Source organism: Corylus avellana, chromosome ca2 (genome assembly GCF_901000735.1).
Source record: "Corylus avellana chromosome ca2, CavTom2PMs-1.0".
Taxonomy (NCBI): domain Eukaryota; kingdom Viridiplantae; phylum Streptophyta; class Magnoliopsida; order Fagales; family Betulaceae; genus Corylus; species Corylus avellana.
In genome coordinates, this window is record NC_081542.1 from 9,919,616 (window position 1) to 9,938,867 (window position 19,252).

The 19,252-nt window shown below is 34.2% G+C and overlaps 2 protein-coding genes across 2 annotated transcripts; one reads left to right on the forward strand and one right to left on the reverse strand.

Annotated features, from left to right (window-relative positions):
• Positions 1-1,555: 1,555 nt before the first annotated feature.
• On the forward strand, positions 1,556-6,401 carry LOC132169023 (probable serine/threonine-protein kinase PBL25). Its single transcript, XM_059580111.1, has 5 exons — positions 1,556-1,658; positions 3,487-3,650; positions 3,746-3,935; positions 4,684-5,075; positions 5,664-6,401. Exons 1-5 carry the CDS (start codon positions 1,556-1,558, stop codon positions 6,399-6,401), a joined length of 1,587 nt encoding a protein of 528 aa, XP_059436094.1.
• Positions 6,402-13,014: 6,613 nt separating this feature from the next.
• Positions 13,015-18,880, reverse strand: LOC132169024 (uncharacterized protein At4g13230). The gene is made up of 4 exons (XM_059580113.1): positions 18,810-18,880; positions 14,541-14,694; positions 13,810-13,908; positions 13,015-13,434 (listed from the first exon to the last, which is right to left on the reverse strand). Exons 1-4 carry the CDS (start codon positions 18,878-18,880, stop codon positions 13,219-13,221), a joined length of 540 nt encoding a protein of 179 aa, XP_059436096.1. The 3' UTR covers positions 13,015-13,218.
• Between the last annotated feature and the right edge of the window lie 372 nt (positions 18,881-19,252).

Sequence of the window (19,252 nt, forward strand, 5' to 3'; positions counted from 1 at the left end):
GGGTTTTGAGTATATATATGAACAACCCATGATACAAAATAAAGATCACACAGTGAAAGCATATACTACTTTTTTGCCACAAAGCCTAGCTCTCGTCGTGGGACTGCCTAACCATCTCCATCGTGTTGCCAACCTCCTCCACACCGTCCACTATTTCTACTGCGTCATTTGCCGGATCTGGCTGGGTTCTTGGATTGGTATTTTCAAAGCTCGATCAACTTTGCTTTTCAGACCCGGCCACCTTAACACGCGCCCCTCCACTGTGTTCACTAGCGTCGTCTGCTTCCACATGTAGCCACCTTCCGTGTTGCTTTTCGGGCACCATGCGCCGGAGCGTGGCTCACACGCGCTTGCACATGGTTCTCACGTGCCTACGTGCGGTTGACGCACTCCGGGCAGAATCCTCTAGTAGCCCTCCTCCGCCCCTAGATTCGTTGGTGCTACTGTTTTGTAGGTTTATTTGCCTTTGTCTTTATTTTCCCTGTATTTTTATATTCTTTGTGTTTTTTGTGGCTAGCTGTCTCTTGGGTTGTTATTGGTTTATTACTGTAGTGGAGACTGTCTTGTGCTGGCATTTTTCTATTTTTTGAGCCATGCTATCCCCTCCTCAACCGACTACTGATGGTCTTATTTGTTACCCTAAACTGACTACTAAGGGTCATGTTATCCCAGTAAGGGTTTGTGTTGATACCGTCCTACTGATTTGAAACTACTTTTTTTGGTAGTATCAGCTTTTTTGATGGGCCAAGTCATTTATTTGACTCATTCCCAATTGTCCTTGTGACGTCGCTGTCTTCTTTGTATTTTTTGTTTTTGTAATTCTCCCTTGCAGGAAAAATTTTATATATATATATATAGTGGCTAAATTAACCTTGGGTAAATTTGGTGAGCATGATCATGAGCATGTCGTTCAAGCTCAACCATTAACTTTCTGTTTCAGACATTCAAGAAAGCTTGAATAGAGAAGTATTAAAATAAGTTATATATAAGACATGTCAAACAACATGTACAGTAGCTTCATTTTAGTATTATATTTTTGAAAAGAATATTATATATTTACTTACACATGATCTGGATCCTGGCCTATTAAAGATACAAAACATGAGGAGGCTAGGGTGTTCCGTTTGTGCTCATCACGTTGACACGTTAAGAATGACTAGTAATTAAACAATCAAGGAATAGAATATACCTAATTTATTAAAAAAAATATATCTATAAAACCTAATTTAAAAAATATAAAATAATTATGATGGCACAAAATTATGTGCTTATAATTAATTTAACCGCTTAAACATGTTTCAAATGAGGGATAATTTCCATTTATAGCTTAAAAGGCAGGTGTTCCCTCCCACCAAAATCCCACATTTCACTCTCCTTTCACAGGACGCCTTACGTCCAAAATGTCCACTCAAATTTCCCGTTTTTTCTCCCACAACTCGAAGGAAAAGTCTCCATCACATTTTCTCTCCACCAATCGAGAGCTCCTCCCCACCTGCAACTTCTTCATTGATTAGATCGATCAAGATCGAGGAGTCTCGAGTGGCACAGAGACATCATGAGTTGCTTCTCATGTTTTATGTTGCAGAGAAGTAAGACAACGACAAGCAAGAGAGATCATGCATCTCCATCTGATGAACACAATCCATGCAGATTTCCGGGTAAATTATTTATTTGAAACAAAAAATTTGATTCAAGTTGGAGCGTTTCTTGTCACTTTTCTCTTTTTGGTCTTACATGCATGCCTATATCATCATTTATTTTCATTCATCATTTTTTTTTTTTTTTTTCATTCATCATAATCAGGGGTAGATTGTTAAAATGCTAATTTTGTAAATCCTAAATATATTTGTTTTCAAGGGATAGCTCAATCGGCTAGGGATCACGCCTCATGTAGTGCAGGTCACTAGTTCAAATCCAATTTTTCTCTCTTGTGCGGACATGTTAAAAAAAAAAAAAAAAAATCCTATATATATTTGATTCTTGAGAAAGGCTGACTCATTAAATTTTGAGACAACATGTACAGTTTTTTTTTTTTTTTTTTAAATGGAAATGGAATTCAAAGGAAAGGAAAGGGCTAGAGGGTTGTCAAATTTAGTGAATGACATCATGATCGAAAAGAAAAAAAATAGTCAACGAAACCATTGGTGATATTGTTCTCATGTAAAGCTTTTTTTTAGAGGGAGTGTAGTGATGTATTGATGGGCTCACATATGAGGGGGAGATTGATGAGTATACATTTATGAATGTAGTAACTTCAGTGTTACAATGGAAAGATGTTACAAGTGTGATTATTATAACATAGTTAAACATAAATTTATAGACTTTAAGTCTTTGGGTTAAGTGGTGTCTGAGCATGCTAATTTACCCGATATTAATTTCCCCAATAAGAGTGCAAGTGTAAAAAGGTTGAGTCTAACATTGAAATTATAACACAAGTTAATATAGCATAGTTGGATTCAAAACCCATAGGCTTATACTTTTGGGTTGAGCGGTGTCTCAATATGCTATAGTATGGTCTAATTAGAAAACTTCCCAAAGTATTAATCTTCCCAACAAGTAGTATCAAAGCCAATGATAATATGCAATATGACGTATGATAGTAGACTCTTTCACAATTAGAGTGGGGATGGTGTACACATAGTGTGGATGAGAGTGCTTGGAGTAGAGGTATAAATAGCATGGGGCAGGCAAGCCCATGTAACACATAAGTTATCCTAGGGACAGTCTATCAGATTAATAAAGCTTCCATATAATGGGGAGCATAGTGATCTAGTGATCGACTTACATATGAGAAAGACATTATTAAGTATATACATGTGAGTACAAAAGGTGGAGTTTAACATTGGAAAGATATTTGAAGTGTAAGTGGTTAATATAGCCCGGTTGGACCAAAACCTATAGGCTTAAGACTTTTAGTTGTGTGATATCCCAACATATTATATTATAGTTTCAATGGGAAAAAAAAAAAAAAAAAAAATCCTTTGGATAAGTAGACATGATATATGCTAATGGTGATCTTTAGACCATGACACTTTCATCATTCTTTAGTATGGAATGATGAATAAGATTGTAGGTAATTAGGCCAACATTAGCAAATCAATAAATTTATCAAGCCAAAAAACCAAAAAAAAAAAAAGTATAAATAGTAGTAATAATTTTAGGGAAAAAAAGAAGCTAGATGATAATGGAGCTAGAATGGGGGGTTGGACTTGGAATTTGTGTGTGTGTGTATGTATATATATATATAAATGTAATGGAATTTGTACCCATACTTATGACTTGTAAGTTATTTTTCTTGAATATACCATGGATTTTAAGTCCTTCCCCTTTGGTGCAAGACTTTTTATTTACAACATGAGAAAACTTATGGGTCTTGCATGCATTGTTTTCTAATAGGTCACTGAGAACTTCTTGTAGGTTCAGTAGCTAAATCTCCACTATTTGTCTATGCAGAGATTAAGAAACAAAAGGCAACTTCTGAAACCAAAAATAATGACCAAACTAACCAAGTTCAAAATGGAAATATTGCAACACAAAATTTTAATTTCCGTGAGCTAGCAATTGCGACCAACAATTTCCGCCAAGAATGTCTATTGGGCGAAGGTGGATTTGGAAGAGTCTATAAGGGGAAGCTTCAGGCAAGCGGGCAGGTTATAAGAACTTCAACTTTTTGTTTTCCATTCCTTATGATACTTTTTCCTTTTCACTGATCAATTGCTATCTCTATCTCTCTACCATTTTGTAGGTGGTGGCAGTAAAGCAACTTGACAGAAACGGATTGCAAGGAAGCAAGGAATTTCTTGGGGAGGTTTTGGCGCTAAGCGTCCTACACCATGAAAATCTAGTCAATCTCGTAGGATATTGTTGTGATGGAGATCAACGGCTTTTGGTGTATGAATACATGTCAGGGGGTTCTTTGGAAGACCGTCTCCTTGGTATTGTTTCTTTTGTTATTATTTTGTTAATCCTACTCCCTTTTGTAGCATAATCTGTACTTGGATTAACCTATTTTGTGTCCTCGTGTGTGACAACATCTGGGCTTGCAAGTAACGCTATATACCGGGCAAGTATTCACCTTTCATCCACTTGTGACGTGGTTCACCAAACCAAAGAACTTATTTTCATCCATTAAATATTATGGGAAATCACACCACACTAGCTTAATTTGGTGGATGAAAGGTGGATACTTGTCGAGTATATGACATTACTTTAGGATTGACATTTTTTGACACGAATTGTAACCTCAACACAAAATTAGTAGGTTAAGGTTGAGAGGTCTGACGTGTTTAATTAAATGAGTTAGATTAGGGTTGGACTAAATAGTCTTATGCTCATGCTTTGCGATGACCCAAACCAAACACAAGACAATTAGTTTTTTTCACGACCTAGGAACTGGGCACGAATTTGACATGAAATTAGTGGGTTAGTATTGAGGGGTCCGACTTGTTTAATTAAATGGGTTGGGTTAGAATTGACCTATATAGTTGTATACTCATGTCTCAACACAACTGAACCTAACACGTAAACATGAATTGCCACCCCTAATCAACATCATATATACTCAGATTTTGCAATTCTAATAAACTTGCAATTGTCTTACCAGGATGTTCCCTCTTTATTCTATGACATTAAGTTTCATTCAAGTATTTGCAAAATATTCATTGTAGTCTAATTTTTGTGCAGGTATGGGACCAAATCAGAAACCATTAGCCTGGTTTGCAAGAATAAAAATTGCCTTTGGCGCCGCTAAAGGATTAGAGTACTTGCATGAGAAAACCAACCCACCAGTAATATATCGTGAATTAAAGCCCTCAAACATCTTGTTGGATGAAGATTTTAACCCAAAACTCTCTGATTTCGGTTTGGCAAGACTTGGCATTCTTGGAGATAAGATACACACATCATCAAGGGTGATGTGCACGTATGGCTATTGTGCTCCAGAGTATACAAAGACAGGTCATCTCACATTGAAGTCAGATGTATACAGTTTTGGAGTTGTTTTACTAGAGTTAATCACCGGAAGAAGAGCCATTGACACCACCAGGCGGATAGAAGAGCAAAATCTAGTTGCTTGGGTAAATAGAGAATAATACGCCTTCCCTCTCTTTCTTTCATTTTCTCTTTAATTCAAGAGATATTTATAGTTAACCTGCAAGCATGTTAATAACCCGTTTGGAATTGCATTGAGAAATAGAGTTTTCGTATATTAAAAAAATAAAACTTGCAAGAGCTTTCTAGAAAAAGTGTCATGGTTTTGGCCTTTTTAAAACAATAACATTAAAAAAGTGCTTCTTAAAAGTCTGTTTGGAATTACGTAGGGAAATAGAGCTTTTAAAGCGAGAAATGACTTTTTAGAAAAAGTTTTTTCCAAAATGTGTTTTGACCATTTTAGAGCAAAGAAAATCAAAGAAGTACTATTTTAGTTTTTCACCAAACGAACTAGCTTCTTATTTGTGACAGCTTTTTATGTAATAAATTATTTTTGAAGCTCCTTAACTCAATTCTAAACAAGCTTTAAGTTTTTTACACGTCTCATTTTTTGTTGGTCATCTTTTTATGTACTAATAGCACTTTTTAAGCTCTTTAATACAATTCCAAATATGCTTTAAGCCCTTCAAGTACATCAGCTGTTTACATTCTCAGTTATGTTCATGTTTAAATAGGCACAATCCTTATTCAAGGACCGAAAAAGGTTTCCAGATATGGTGGATCCGCTTCTTAAAAATCAATTCCCTGAAAAAGATCTGGAGCAAGCGGTTGCAATAGCAACCATGTGTTTGCAGGAGGAAGAAGCAGTGCGTCCCTTTATGAGTGATGTTGTAACTACTCTAAGTTTTCTTTCTGTAACTCCACCAGAGAACATCCCTACTTCTCTTTCACAGCCCACCACGCCTTTAGAAAGCAAAAATTGTCAGGATCATCACAACCAAGATAGCTCACATGGTAGTTCAGATGATGAAGATAGTGACAGTTCATATCATGAGCATAAAGATGATTCAAAGCATGATCATGAGGGTGGAATCAACTCAGATAGTGAAGATGAACACCCAGGAAGTTTTGTTATGGAGGCTCAAGACTCGCTTTCCGGCTCAAGCCACAAAAGCGAAAGAGATTCTTGGAGGCACAAAGGAAGCTTTGGATCACATGAAGGAATTAGTGTGTCATCCTTGTCAAGCCACAGAAGCAGTGAGGTGTCAGAAAAAGGAATTGCTTATGGCCGCAAAAGCAGCAAGAGAAGAAATAGAAAATCTGGTGATAATGGAAGTGTTTTTTCAAGCAACAACAACAGTGTTTCTTCTCGTGGCAATAGTAGCAGTGGATCCAAAAATGGGAATATTTGTGTTTACTTAGACCATAATAACAGCAGGGGATCACAAGATGGAAGTCTCTATTCATCATAAGAATTTCCAGCCTAGAGATAAATTTCAACATATATACTGGTCTACTATGGTTGGGGAAAAACCACCTGGTGCCACAAGGTTTAGAAGTCTTTGTATCGATCTGAAATGATTTAAAGAAATGAAGAAATTGATTTTGAGTGATGACTTTTGAAATTATTGTTTTGTATCAATTTGATACGTTCCTGGAGAACACAACGGACAAGCCCTAAAGGGTGAAAGAATAATGACAACAAAACAATAATGTTTTTGGTTTTGGCAATTCAATCGAAGCATACAAATCAAAATCACGGATTTTGATCACGAAGTGGAATTCTTTTGAAAAACTCTTTAAAAGTAAAACCACTATGTTATAACCAAATTGAGAAAACTTATCCACCATAGAGGATTAATTACAATTAGATATTGACAGCGGGTAGAACTAAGATTGTTCTGACAGTGTATAATAGCAGCAGAAACTGAGAATTAAATATTGGAAAGAGAATTCAGGAAGAAAGAAAAGGGAAGAGAAAGTCCCTAATTGCCCAAAATAATCAAACCGAGAAATAATTCTAAAAGACTTAAATTTAATTGATAGTATAAACTAAATTAAGATATAATAAAGACTAGATGCCTTTATATAGGCTAGGAACCTCCTAATTAAACAAGGAAAAGAAAAACAAATCATAATTAGAAAAGGAAGACCTAATCCTAATAGAAAAGGGAAAAACAAAATCCTAATGGAAAAGGGAAAACTCAATCCTTATTAAAAAAAATTTAAAAAAAAAAATTATGGTAAAGTCCATTTAACCCCCTCAAACTACCACCCCAATGACAATCTACCCCCCAAACTATTAATTGCGACAATTTACCCTCCAAACTACCAAAAAAATGACAATGTCCCCTCAATTTTAAAAAAATGACGAAATTAACCTTACTAAAATAAAAATAAAAATACTAAATTTATTTCGGTATTTTTGTCTTATTGAAAATTCTATATGGGTAATTTCGTTATTGTGCTTGCATAGGGGGGGTACATTGTCATTGTTTTGGTAGTTTGAAAGGTAAATTGTCGTAATTGATAGTTTGGAGGGTAGATTATCATTGAGGTGATAATTTGAGGGAGTTAAATGGACTTTACCCAAAATTAAAACACACATGCATAATTAAAATAAAAGTTCTATCGATTTTCTCCAGATGCAAGCCAGTTTTACCCATTTTGGTCAAATTTGCACATGACGAGTTTTACTAAAAGGTCATATCTCGAGTTTTGGAGATTGGATTTGAGCAAAGCTTGGTGGCATTTGAAAGTTAATTCAAAGATTTACTAAGTCATGTTTCACGAGGTTTGGCTAATTCCGATGTTTACTAGGTCAAAACAGGTTGTAAAGGGAAGATTGGAAAGTTGGATGGAAATAAAGGCAAGAAATCCAAGACGGAAATAATTGATTACTCTATTGAGGAATTTAATGAATATTTTATTCCATCAAGTCAAATAAGCTAGTAATCAAGTATATTTTATTTTATTATTTACGTTATTTAATTGTAATAATTTCCCTTATTATTCTAAAAATTTCCATAGTAGACTTAGGTTTACTTTTGCTCCCAGCTTTCTTATTGTTATAAATACAGCAGACCTAGTATGTAAGTGGCAGAGTTTATGCATTTTGATTAATTTGTCAATATGAAACGTTTCATGAGTGATTTTCTATCCCTTTTACCTTGATTTCTTGATAGAATCTTGATTTAAAAAGAGTTTTGAATTGCTTGTTATTTGTCTATTGCGAACTCACTACGCCACCCTGCATCAGATATTATACTTACAAAACCATTATAGTAAAATCTGAATTCAACCCTAGCAAAAAACCAATTTGTCTCTAAAGTAGTAGCTTTAGAACTTCAGTAAATCTTTTATCAAGCTTTCTCTTGCATCCTGAAACTTCGGTGGCTAAAGGTGTTTTTGTTTGTTTGATTGATTGTGTGGTTTAAACAAGGATCAAGGAGAGGTATTAGAATGAAAGAATAAAGATTCTAAATTTTTCTCCAATAACACATTTCGCCAAGTTTAGTTCATTTGGTATCTTCTCAATACTTCAAAAGTCTCACATCGGTTGTTTAGGTGTTGTTCTGCCTTTTGGCTTTTCACCAGCATATCATCAATATAGACTTCTACGTCTAACCCTATGCGCCCTAAACATTGTATTTACCAACATTTTTTATATGTTGTCCTCCAAAGTGCATTACCCAATAATAATAAAGTCATCAATTGGTAACGAATCATGTCTTTTCTTAGTCTGGCTCATGCATTAAAATCTACTTGTACTTAGAAAAGGCATCCATAAAACCTAGTAATTCATGCATGGTCATCAAATCTACGAGCAAGTCTAGTCGAGGGAGAGGGAAGTTATTTTTTAGGCATGATTTGTTAAGGCCAGTGAAATCGATGCACATTCTTCACTTTCCATTGATTTTCTTGGCCATAACAACTTTTGCAAGCCAATTAGGATATTGTACTTCTTTTATAAATCTTGGCTACCTAAACTTTTCTACCTCCTCGGCAATCATGAGATTTCGCTCTAGTGCAAAATTCCTTAGTCTTTACTTAACCGTCTTAGCCATTGGATCAACAACTAGGCAATGCACCATCACCATAGTGTACTTGAGGCAGGTCTTACTTTCAAATCTCACTTGTAAAAAGGCTTTAACATCCATCCCGAGACTACATGATTGCTAGAACTAGATTTGATGTTGAAGAATTTTCTTAAGTGCAATAGGGAGTCAAGGTCCACCTACTTTTGAGTGGTGTTTATAAAGTTTGGGAGGGAAGTTTCCTTTTGATGTTCCATAGCCAAGTACTGTGTAGTCACATTCATAATACTCTAATATTGTCTTGGGGGACGTGATGGACACTGAATAGTTTTGACCTAACAGGCAAATGGAATGCCCCAATTCCATTTACCTATTGTGAACTTTGTATGTTTAAGGATACAAGAATTATGGACTAAGGCATTGTGTGATACTCATGCTACTCACACCCATAGACATATTCAATGTTATCTTAAGACTTTTCACATGCATAATAAATATGAAGAACTTTTTGGTAATAAGCATGTAAAAGATGTTTTATATGCTATATGCTCAAAATAATTTATTCAATGAATAAAACATATATTCATTACAAACATTGAATGTCAACATGAATATAAAATTACTCGGATTTGGGGCACATTGTCCACATTTCTCTCTACTTTTCGACCAATCAAACAAAAAACCACATAGAAAACGCATACAAACAATACATGAATATACGAATAACCAAGAAGAACCTTTCAATAGAATTACACTCAAATGAGAGGGAAACATACAAGATCGAATCGTAGCACTCAAAATCTTAAAATGGACACATATATTATCTTGGGGGAGCAAAACTAAGAAAAAAAATTAAAAGGGGATACAAATATTATTTTGGAGGGACAAAAATATCATTTTGGAGGGTCGAATTTATAAAATGGGTTATTTTTAAGGCAATTTAAAAAAAAAAAAAAAAAAAATTGGAAAGATTTTGGGAGGACATTCGTCCCCCCACCACAAGCTACTGGTCCGCCCCTGAGAATAGGGCTTGGGATAAAACCTAGAAGCCCAAGGCGAAAATAAAATGCATAAGGCCAAGCCTCCATCAACTACAACGTATTGTCACTTTGCTCCCATCAACTACAACGTATTGTCATTTCAAGATGGCATGTGGGGCGCACGTAACGGGTTAACCTTCTGAATTAATGCATTTGACTAATGGAAGGTGATTTTGAGAACAAAATAGTAGTTTGATAGAGTCGGGCAATAGGATTGTCAATTTATAAAAATAAAGTGACAATACGTTATGAGTAATTATCCTTAAGAAATTCAATGAGCCCATAAAATGATTTTCGACAAATTAGGGGAGCGTCCACTAACTTTCATGACATGACAGCTTGGATTTGAATGATGTACTATTATGCCAAAGCAAGTTGTGATCAACTATTTTTTATAATAGGTGAATATTCTAGACAAATGATGTACTTTTTGCAGGGACAATAAATGTGGTACGAAGAGTTCATACCAAATTAAAAATGGTGGGAAATATATATATATGTTTTAGCAATAAATGTCGGTGGTCGGTAATTTTGTTTTTATTTATTATTATTTGCATCAACAAAAATGACATGTCGTTGTCAATGTAATATATATGCTTGACCTATCATCAATTGAAAGGCAAGAACAACAATATAACCTTACGAATAGCTCCAAATTTTTTTTTTTTTTTTTTTTTTTTTTTAAGTACATAAGAAAGAAACTACAAACTATAACAATGGCCTTGGCAACCCAAACAAAAAGCCACAAAACCACCGTATCAGATCGGATAAACAAAAAAATAAAATAAAAGAAATAAAAGAAATAAAGAAAAAGAAGCAATGCATCAAGTACATGACGCAGGCCTTTGATTTCTTGGCATGATGACCAAGAAAATGGACCACCAATTAAGGTGGTAATATATAGTGTGTCAAAAATGACACAACCAAAAAGTCTAGAAAAGAGCACGAAACTATAAAAGTTCCGCAATCCTCTCCAAACTTCAAAGGGCAAACAAGAACAAACGGTGATAGAGACTCTTAAACACAAAGAAAATGACAAGAAAGAAACAAAAACAAGACTAAAAGCCGAGAACAAACGACAAGCAAATAACATAAAAATGAAATAAATAGTACAAAACAGTAGAGTCAGTGACTGAAGGGGCGGATGAAGGATCTACACGCCTCGGCGCATGTTGAACACGCTCCAGCGAGTGGTGGCCGAATGATGATGGAGCTGGCGGCGATAAGTAGCGAAGAGGCCCAAGAGTTCGGTGAGGTGGTGCGTGTGAGGTTGCAGCTTCATGAAATAGATAGATCTAATTTTGAAAAAATCAAATCCAAAGATTTCAAATAGAAGCCGGAACTGAGACTTGGAGCGAATGGAAAAGGCGGTGACTAAACCATCTACGGAGGAGGACGAGACGACAGAATTGTTGATGCAGGATAAATCGCCAAAGGCGATGAATAAGGCCTCCGATGAGGCAAGTAAGACCTCATAGGAGGTATTTGGAGCCTCATAAGAGGTAGGAAAGGGAGAGGAAGGGAAGGGAAAGGGGATCAGAGGGGAAAACGAATAGCCTGTTTTAATAATGGCAATATTGACCTTCATCGCTGCAAAAATGTTCTCATTCAAAAAGCTTATAGGAAACGACAATATGTCCTTGTCATTGTCAATAATATATATATACTTATCACTTTTTATCTTTCATTACTTTTTAATCATTCCTCTAAACTTTAAAGTATCAATTTAAGGTGATCATCTTTCATAAGTTTGCAAACAAGCTGCACCCAGTTTTGTTAAAACCGACTAATTACTATATTCTATTAGGTTTAGGATTTTATTTATTATAATACATATTGTAGATGTAAGATTTCATAAGGCGGAAATATAAAGCAGAATAATAAATAAAGAGACATAAGATTAAGGTGGTTCGGTCTATGACTTACATCCACACCTATTCGCTCTGATACCGTGTAAAATTTTATAATGCGGAAATATAAAACGGAATAATAAATAAAGAGACACAAGATTAAGGTAGTTCGATTTATGACCTATATACATCCACAGACTAAAGCCCTATAGGCTACATCTTGCTTTTATTGAATGATTTGACAGTACATAGGATAGCTCAATATATAAAAGTTAAAGAGAGAGAGACTCTCATATATTAGCAATGTGGGACAAGCCCACATATACTCTAACAATAGATATCTAATAAGGAGGCTTTTGATTGTTTATTAATGGAAATACTTGGAGAGTGGTTTTCTATCCCTTTTGCCTCAAATTTCTTAATAGAATTTTGGTTTGAAAGAATCGTGAATTACTTGTTGTTTTTCTTTGCGAACCAACTACACCACGCTGCATCACATTCAAAGTACACCTAAAGTGCCAATGCGACACGCGCTCGGGCATGACCAGTGTGGAAGTGACACCAAAAGCATGCATATGTCTACCTAAAAGCCAATGTAGACTTGGTGAAAGATAATCCTTTATTAAGCACCAAAAATTCTTCTAACTTTTTAAGGTATAATATGACAAAGTGATCGAAGTATACAAATTGAGAGAAAGTTGAAAATCTAAGAAAATGAAAGCAAAACTTGTTAAATAATGCTACACTTACTCCTATTTTTTTGCACAATTTTTCTGCACACATAGGTGACTTTTAAAACCTCAATTTGATCAAAATTTAATAAATATTTAATGGTGATTTTAAAAACAACTGTAAAAAAATATTGTATAAAAAAGTTGGAGTAAGTATAGCATTATTCAAACTTATTTTATTGAAATAATCTAACATGTCCCATCAGATGTACGTTCTGGATATATTAAATGGTTAATTTGTATCTCCACAAGACCTCCAATTGAAATATGATGTGATATAAAGGACTCCACAATTAAACTCCCATGGCTTTCTTGTTTAATTTTTACAGGGTACGGGACTGTAATATATATAAACACATACAATATATGTTGAATGCCCACATCAGATCTGCACCAACATTGGTGGAAACTGATGAAATACTTCATTTTACATCTGGTACATGGAAGAGCACATGAATGCTAGCTACTCAATTGCATGCCATGCATGCACATGCATGTAACAAATGAACAATAAATACCTAGATAACTAGATTGAAAGATGATAATCATAATCAAATCATATTATTTCTTATGCAAGATAAATCAACTGGGAAAAAAAAAAAAGAAAGAGAAGGAATCATCATCATCATCATCAGTTCTTGGTGTTCATGCTTTTCTTAACAGTCTCTGCATTTTCTTTGATGCTTTCCTTGGACTGTTCAGCCTTACCCAGCACACTGTCTTTGGCCTTTTGGGCAGTGTCTTTGGCGGTGCCCCAGGCATCTTGTGCCGTTTGCTTGGCCTTCTCGGTGGCATCTTGGGCCGTTGCTGACACATTTTCAGCCATATCTTTTGTTTTCTGCGTCACCTACAATTCCATCATTGGCTTACAAATTAATTAAGATTTAAGAATAGGGTTAAATGGTTTAACTTCTTTATTTTTTACCCCTTAAAGTTTAATTTTTATCACAGGAAGTACTGCTGCTTTGCCTACAGACGAAGATGGTATCTCTGTCTAAATTTCGTCCAAATGGCGTTCCGTCAATTTGTTATTAGTACTGACATGACATTTCGTCAAATTTTAGACAGAAGCACTATTTCCGTCTTTAGGCGAACCAGAGGTACCTCATGTGATAAAAAGTAAACCCTATGAGACAAAAAATAAAAAATAAAAAGTTAAACCACACGGGAAATAAGGTATTAACCCTTAAGAATATATATATATTTAAGGATATGTTTTTACATGTTCTACAGTAGAGAAAGCCTTGTCCTTCACTGTGCCTTCATTTGCACCTTGTTTTATTGCATCACTGGGAGCCGAAGCCTCTTGATGTGAACTTGCCTATGACACATTGAAAACGTTGTTAACAATGCATCTTCATATTCATCACTTGCAAGCATAAAATATATTCAGAGTGTGTTTGGAAAGTGTAAATATTCTAAATCAAATCATACAAAATGTATCATTTGGAAAAATTGCGATCTAAAAATGTAAAAATGATTTTAAAGGCCAAACTGTGATTTTACCGAATGCTACCTATATGCATTTTCAAATCAAAAATCCAAGCGAACCCTTGATACGTTAATGAGAGATAATTGGGTCCGTTTGGCAAATCCTTTCACCCTTTTTTCACTGTTCATGCCACTTTTTTCTAAAAAGGAATCAACATAAAAACATTCTCATTTTTTCACTTTTTATTATTATTCAAATAAAAAAATACTACAAAACAAAACTTGTTCACTTTTAATATAAAACATTTAAAACTTTATACCACATCGGCTATAGTGTCTAGGGCAAAATTGTTTGCCAAACGAACCCCCTGGACAAAGAAATATATATAGGCAGACTAATTACTAGCTAGACGCATCAAGTGATATCAAAATTCATAAAAAATGATTAATATTAAAAAAATAAAAAAGGGAATTTAATTAGCAGAAATTAAAACAGCATATGAAGCATGACTTAATCATTACATGAATAGGTCTTGGAGTAGCAGCAACAAAATGCCTAGGTTTCCAGGTGCTTCTCCTGGCAAATGCTGCTCCAGCAAGACCAAATTTTGGGAGGCAGGTGAGAATTAGTGTTGAGGATGCCATATCTTTCACTTGTTTCCTTGTTTGATTGCTGCTGTATACAGCTTTTCAGTGGCCTTTTAAACTGTTAAGAAATCCACTTGGAGAGTTCTTCCCGCATATGATTGGTTAGAAAACTATCCTTATGAGTCAATAAGACCCAGTATTTCAGGACAGTTACAGCTTTTGGCTCATATGATCATGTGTTAAACCATGTAGTCAGATATAATTTATTTATTTAAAGGCTGAAAAGTACATTTTACCGCCCTATAATTTAGGGATCCGGATCCCCTATAATTGGGGGGAAATTAGAAATTTTTCAATTGTTAATCGTAACCCTTCATTTTAAATCTAATGGTCTATAAAATCATTTAAACTCAGTAAAACAAAAGCCAACATTTAATACCTCGTTATACAAAATCAGCTGGTATTTTATAAACTATTGGATTTAAAATAAAGGGCTGCGATTAACAATTGGAGAATCTCCAATTTCTCCCCAATTGGAGGGAATCTCAATCCATAATTTAGAATAAGTTTAATATAGATCCTTATATTTCTAAGTTAAACAATATTCAATTAATCTAATTACGTCCTTAAAATAACTGTAACCATGGTGCAATCAAAATAGCACGAATTTGGTGGCATCAGTACTTTTCAATAAATGAGGTCTAAGTATACACTGAAATACCAAAATTAATTTATTATATAATAATAGGTTATTGAACATGCATGTAGCTAGAATCTGTGAAATTAAATCTAGAAGTTAATTAATTAACTATCTGCTGCATTTTTCTAGTTTTACTTATCCAAACATGGATTATTGGTATGTTTGGAAACCCTATTTTTGTCGCCACACATGCATGCATGCTTATTTCAATTCAAATGCTTCAATTTTTGTAGTTTCTGCTTCTGGTTTGTGAATTGGAGTTCATTTTTGGGTTTGTTTGTTTCTTAATTATGTGTTATATGAAGTAAATAGCTAGTACTGGGTATATATTGAGATTTATGACTAAAGTGATTGATGAGGCAAGTCTAAAGTGATTCATGAAGCAACTCTGTGATGATATACAACTTTGTTGGGATTCTGGGTTTATTCTGTTTTAAATTGTAGATATTAATTTAGCAACTTATATATATATAGGATCTGAGCTTGGTGAATATTTTCTCTTACAACATTTCTATTAGGTTTTTTTTTTTTTTATAATAAAAAATAAAAAAAATAAAAAAAATAAAAAAAAATAAAAAAAAAAAAGAAGAAGAAAGAAAGGAAAAGTGTTTTGTATTAGGTATATGTTTAAAGTTAATTATTTTAAGTTTTAGTTTCACCTTTAATGGAGTATATGTTATTTGGTATTAGAGTCACGTCAAATATAGGATCGAACATAGCTCGATCGAACATAGCTCGTTGAGTATGAGAAGGGGTTGTTGTTTTGTAGTCGAGTCACAGAGGAAGTGACTTATAGGCTAAACTAAAATGAATATTGACAGGTGAGTAGAGCCGCCAAGAAAGAAATATCTACATTCAGGTCATTTTTAATAGTGTGCTGTTGTGGACGTTAGCTGCAGAGCGTAGTGATATATTACAATCTTAAGTATCCCATATGGCTTAGGTACTATCTTAAGCATGTGTATTAAGCTTTAATTTTGAGCCTTTATTGGAAATACAATGGCAAAAATATAATTGCGTAGTTAACAATAAAAAATCCCCAACCAAGATCAAACTTTATAGACATGTAAAAAAACTATGCTATTTAAGATTAAATTGTCAAACATAAATTACTTACTTGAAAAAACGACCACTCGTTGGCTTTTGGGCAAAAACTTGCTCATTGCTCCTCCAAGAACACATATTGTCTCAGAGATTATGAAACCTTCATATCTTCTCACCAATGATTGACAATAGCCAATGGAGTGTGGTCTCTTTCCTTGCTCTTCAAAACTTTAACTTATTCTCAAAAGTTAACTTAAGAATATTAGTTCTTAGTAAATAGTAAAGAACTATAGAGGTCGTGTGTTTTTGCACTAGCTAGTTATATGCTTGAAATCCTATGAGAGGTGGGAGATCTAATCATGTGGTATAAGTAGTAGAAAACCTAGTCCAAGAAGGACTACTAAGGGGGTTGATGGCTAGGGCTTGTAAAGCACTAGACTCCACCTCATTGATAAGTGACACATAGGGTCAAGAAATTTTTCCCTAGCCCATGTATTTACTACATGCCCCTTGGGCGTGGATTTTGTTCCAAGCTCAGTCTCTCTGTAGTCCATGTTTGTCTCTAGTCCATGTTTTAATAAATTCAAACAAGTAGCCCAATAAATAAAAAGCATAACTTTGTTAAATTATATCAGCTCGATAAGGAACCTTAAAAAAAAAAAAAAAAAAAAAAAACTAGCTCCAAATAGTCCTTATTTTCTCAAATCACTATTTAATTACAATTGATTCCACTAAAAATTCTTAATTGCACTCTAGTTTATATTTTTTATTAAAATAATTAATCCATTTGACTTAATATTGATTTTTGATTCCTCTATGAAATATTTCATAGCAGAATTAATGTCAATGACACTGTCATTTAATTCTCTACCTCTTTATCCTTGAGGCACTGATTTTATTATTACATGTGAAACGGATTAAATTTTTTTTGTTATTCTTATTTGAGGGTTTGATATAACAGATAAGGTGATATTTCTCATCCCTACCTCCTGGCCTTTGATTGACAAATAGGATGGCTTATAATTGTCTCCTTATGGTAAAAAAAGTGATATATTGTTATACTGAAATTTTGATATATAGATCATGATTATAATTTACAACGATAAAGAGATGTGGTTAGTGTCATTCTCTTACACATATGTTGTCTATCTCTTTTGAAACTCTACCATTGAATCTATAAAACCCACATATAAGTCATATAAATTCAATGGTGAATTTGCACATCTCTTGTACAGATATGGACAAGAGATGTTCAAGAAAATGAAAACAAACATTTCTCCAAAAATAAAGAGATGTGTTCTGTGTCATTCTCTTGCACATCTCTTGTCTATCTCTTTTGCAAATTTACTATTGAATTTGTGAAGCGCACATGTAGGTCTCATAAATTCAATAATGAATTTGCACATCTCTTGTACAAAGAGGGCAAGAGATGTGCAAGAGAATGAAAGAAAACATTTCCTCAAAAATTTATAAAAAAAAATTAAAAAATTAAAAAAAAAAATGTCTTTGGAAATTAAGTAAACATCTCTTTTCATTTTGACTTCCATCTCGCGTATATCGCCGTTGCATTGGCATGCTTCGTCTACCATTCATGTTTTTTTTCTTTTTAATTAAGGGTAGATGGAGCATATCAACTCAAGAAAAATGTACGTGTGATAGACGCCAAAATACAAATAAGCATTTCTCTAGAAAGATTTGGTTGTCTTGCAAAGTGTGTAGTATGTACTACGAAATAATTATGAACGCTAAAGGATTTAATATGATCTAAAACTATGATCTGCAACTATTGGAATCCTCATAACTTTACTTGGAACCCTCGTTTCTCTTTGCAACCCTCAAAATCCAACAAAATTAAGGGTATATGTGTATTTTAATAAAAACATTTACAGGGTATAAAGAATACTTTATTTGTTAGCTGTTTGAGTTAATGAAAAATCCTAACAGTAGATGGTGTTTGAAAGTGGTTGATGCATGATACATTAGACACTCACGTTCCAAATTTGTGAACTCTAGGCAGAACATTGCAAAAGGTGTTCTAATTGGGGGGTAAGTGATGTTTCCGACTAATATTTTAGCACTCTTCCTCACATGTGAATTTAAACTCCCGCTTAATGATTATTAAAACTACATGACCATGTAGTTCCCAATAATAAAAAGTGCAACTCTTGGCAAGAAGTAGAGGAGAACAAGCAGGGTATGATGATTAATAGATAAACTCTATCAAGAACTTTATATTCTTTATTCTTCTTCCTCTCTAGATCAAATCACTCATTGTTATGGTTTTATCCCTCGATTTCTAGTGTATCATTCTCCCATTGGCTTTCAATTGAAGACAGCCAAGGGAATGAAGATTACCAAAGGCTGCCTCATACTTTTCCTACACTAGAAAGAAATGAGGATTACTTCTTTCCTCTTTGAGTTTAAACCAAGTCATCAATAGGGTAGGCTTCTTAACCTACCAAGTATTAACAACTGCTCTCAGCCAAAGCATCATTGCAAGCTGTCTCCTGCATTCAGGAAACAGCATCATTTTATAAACGGTTGACATGAGTTTTGAAAGTTGGTTATCCAACTCAACCTTTTTAAGGATTCATGCTTCTCTGCAGAAGCCAATCCCCAATAGTTGGGGTCCTAAATATGGTTGTGCTAAAAGATCACAAATGATGAAGAAGCATAGCATTGGGTTCTACAAGACTACAACATTGGTGTTAAATGGAAGCTAACAACAGAAAATAGTATATTGAATTCTTTTGGTCTGGATGCTGAGGTATAAACCTGATTATCCTTAGTTAATTTCAGTGATCCTACAAATTGTTCATATCAGTGATCCTACAAATTGTTCATATGGTTGAATGCTGGTTAAAAGCAAAATTTTAGTACACAAATTGTCCATGGAGGTATC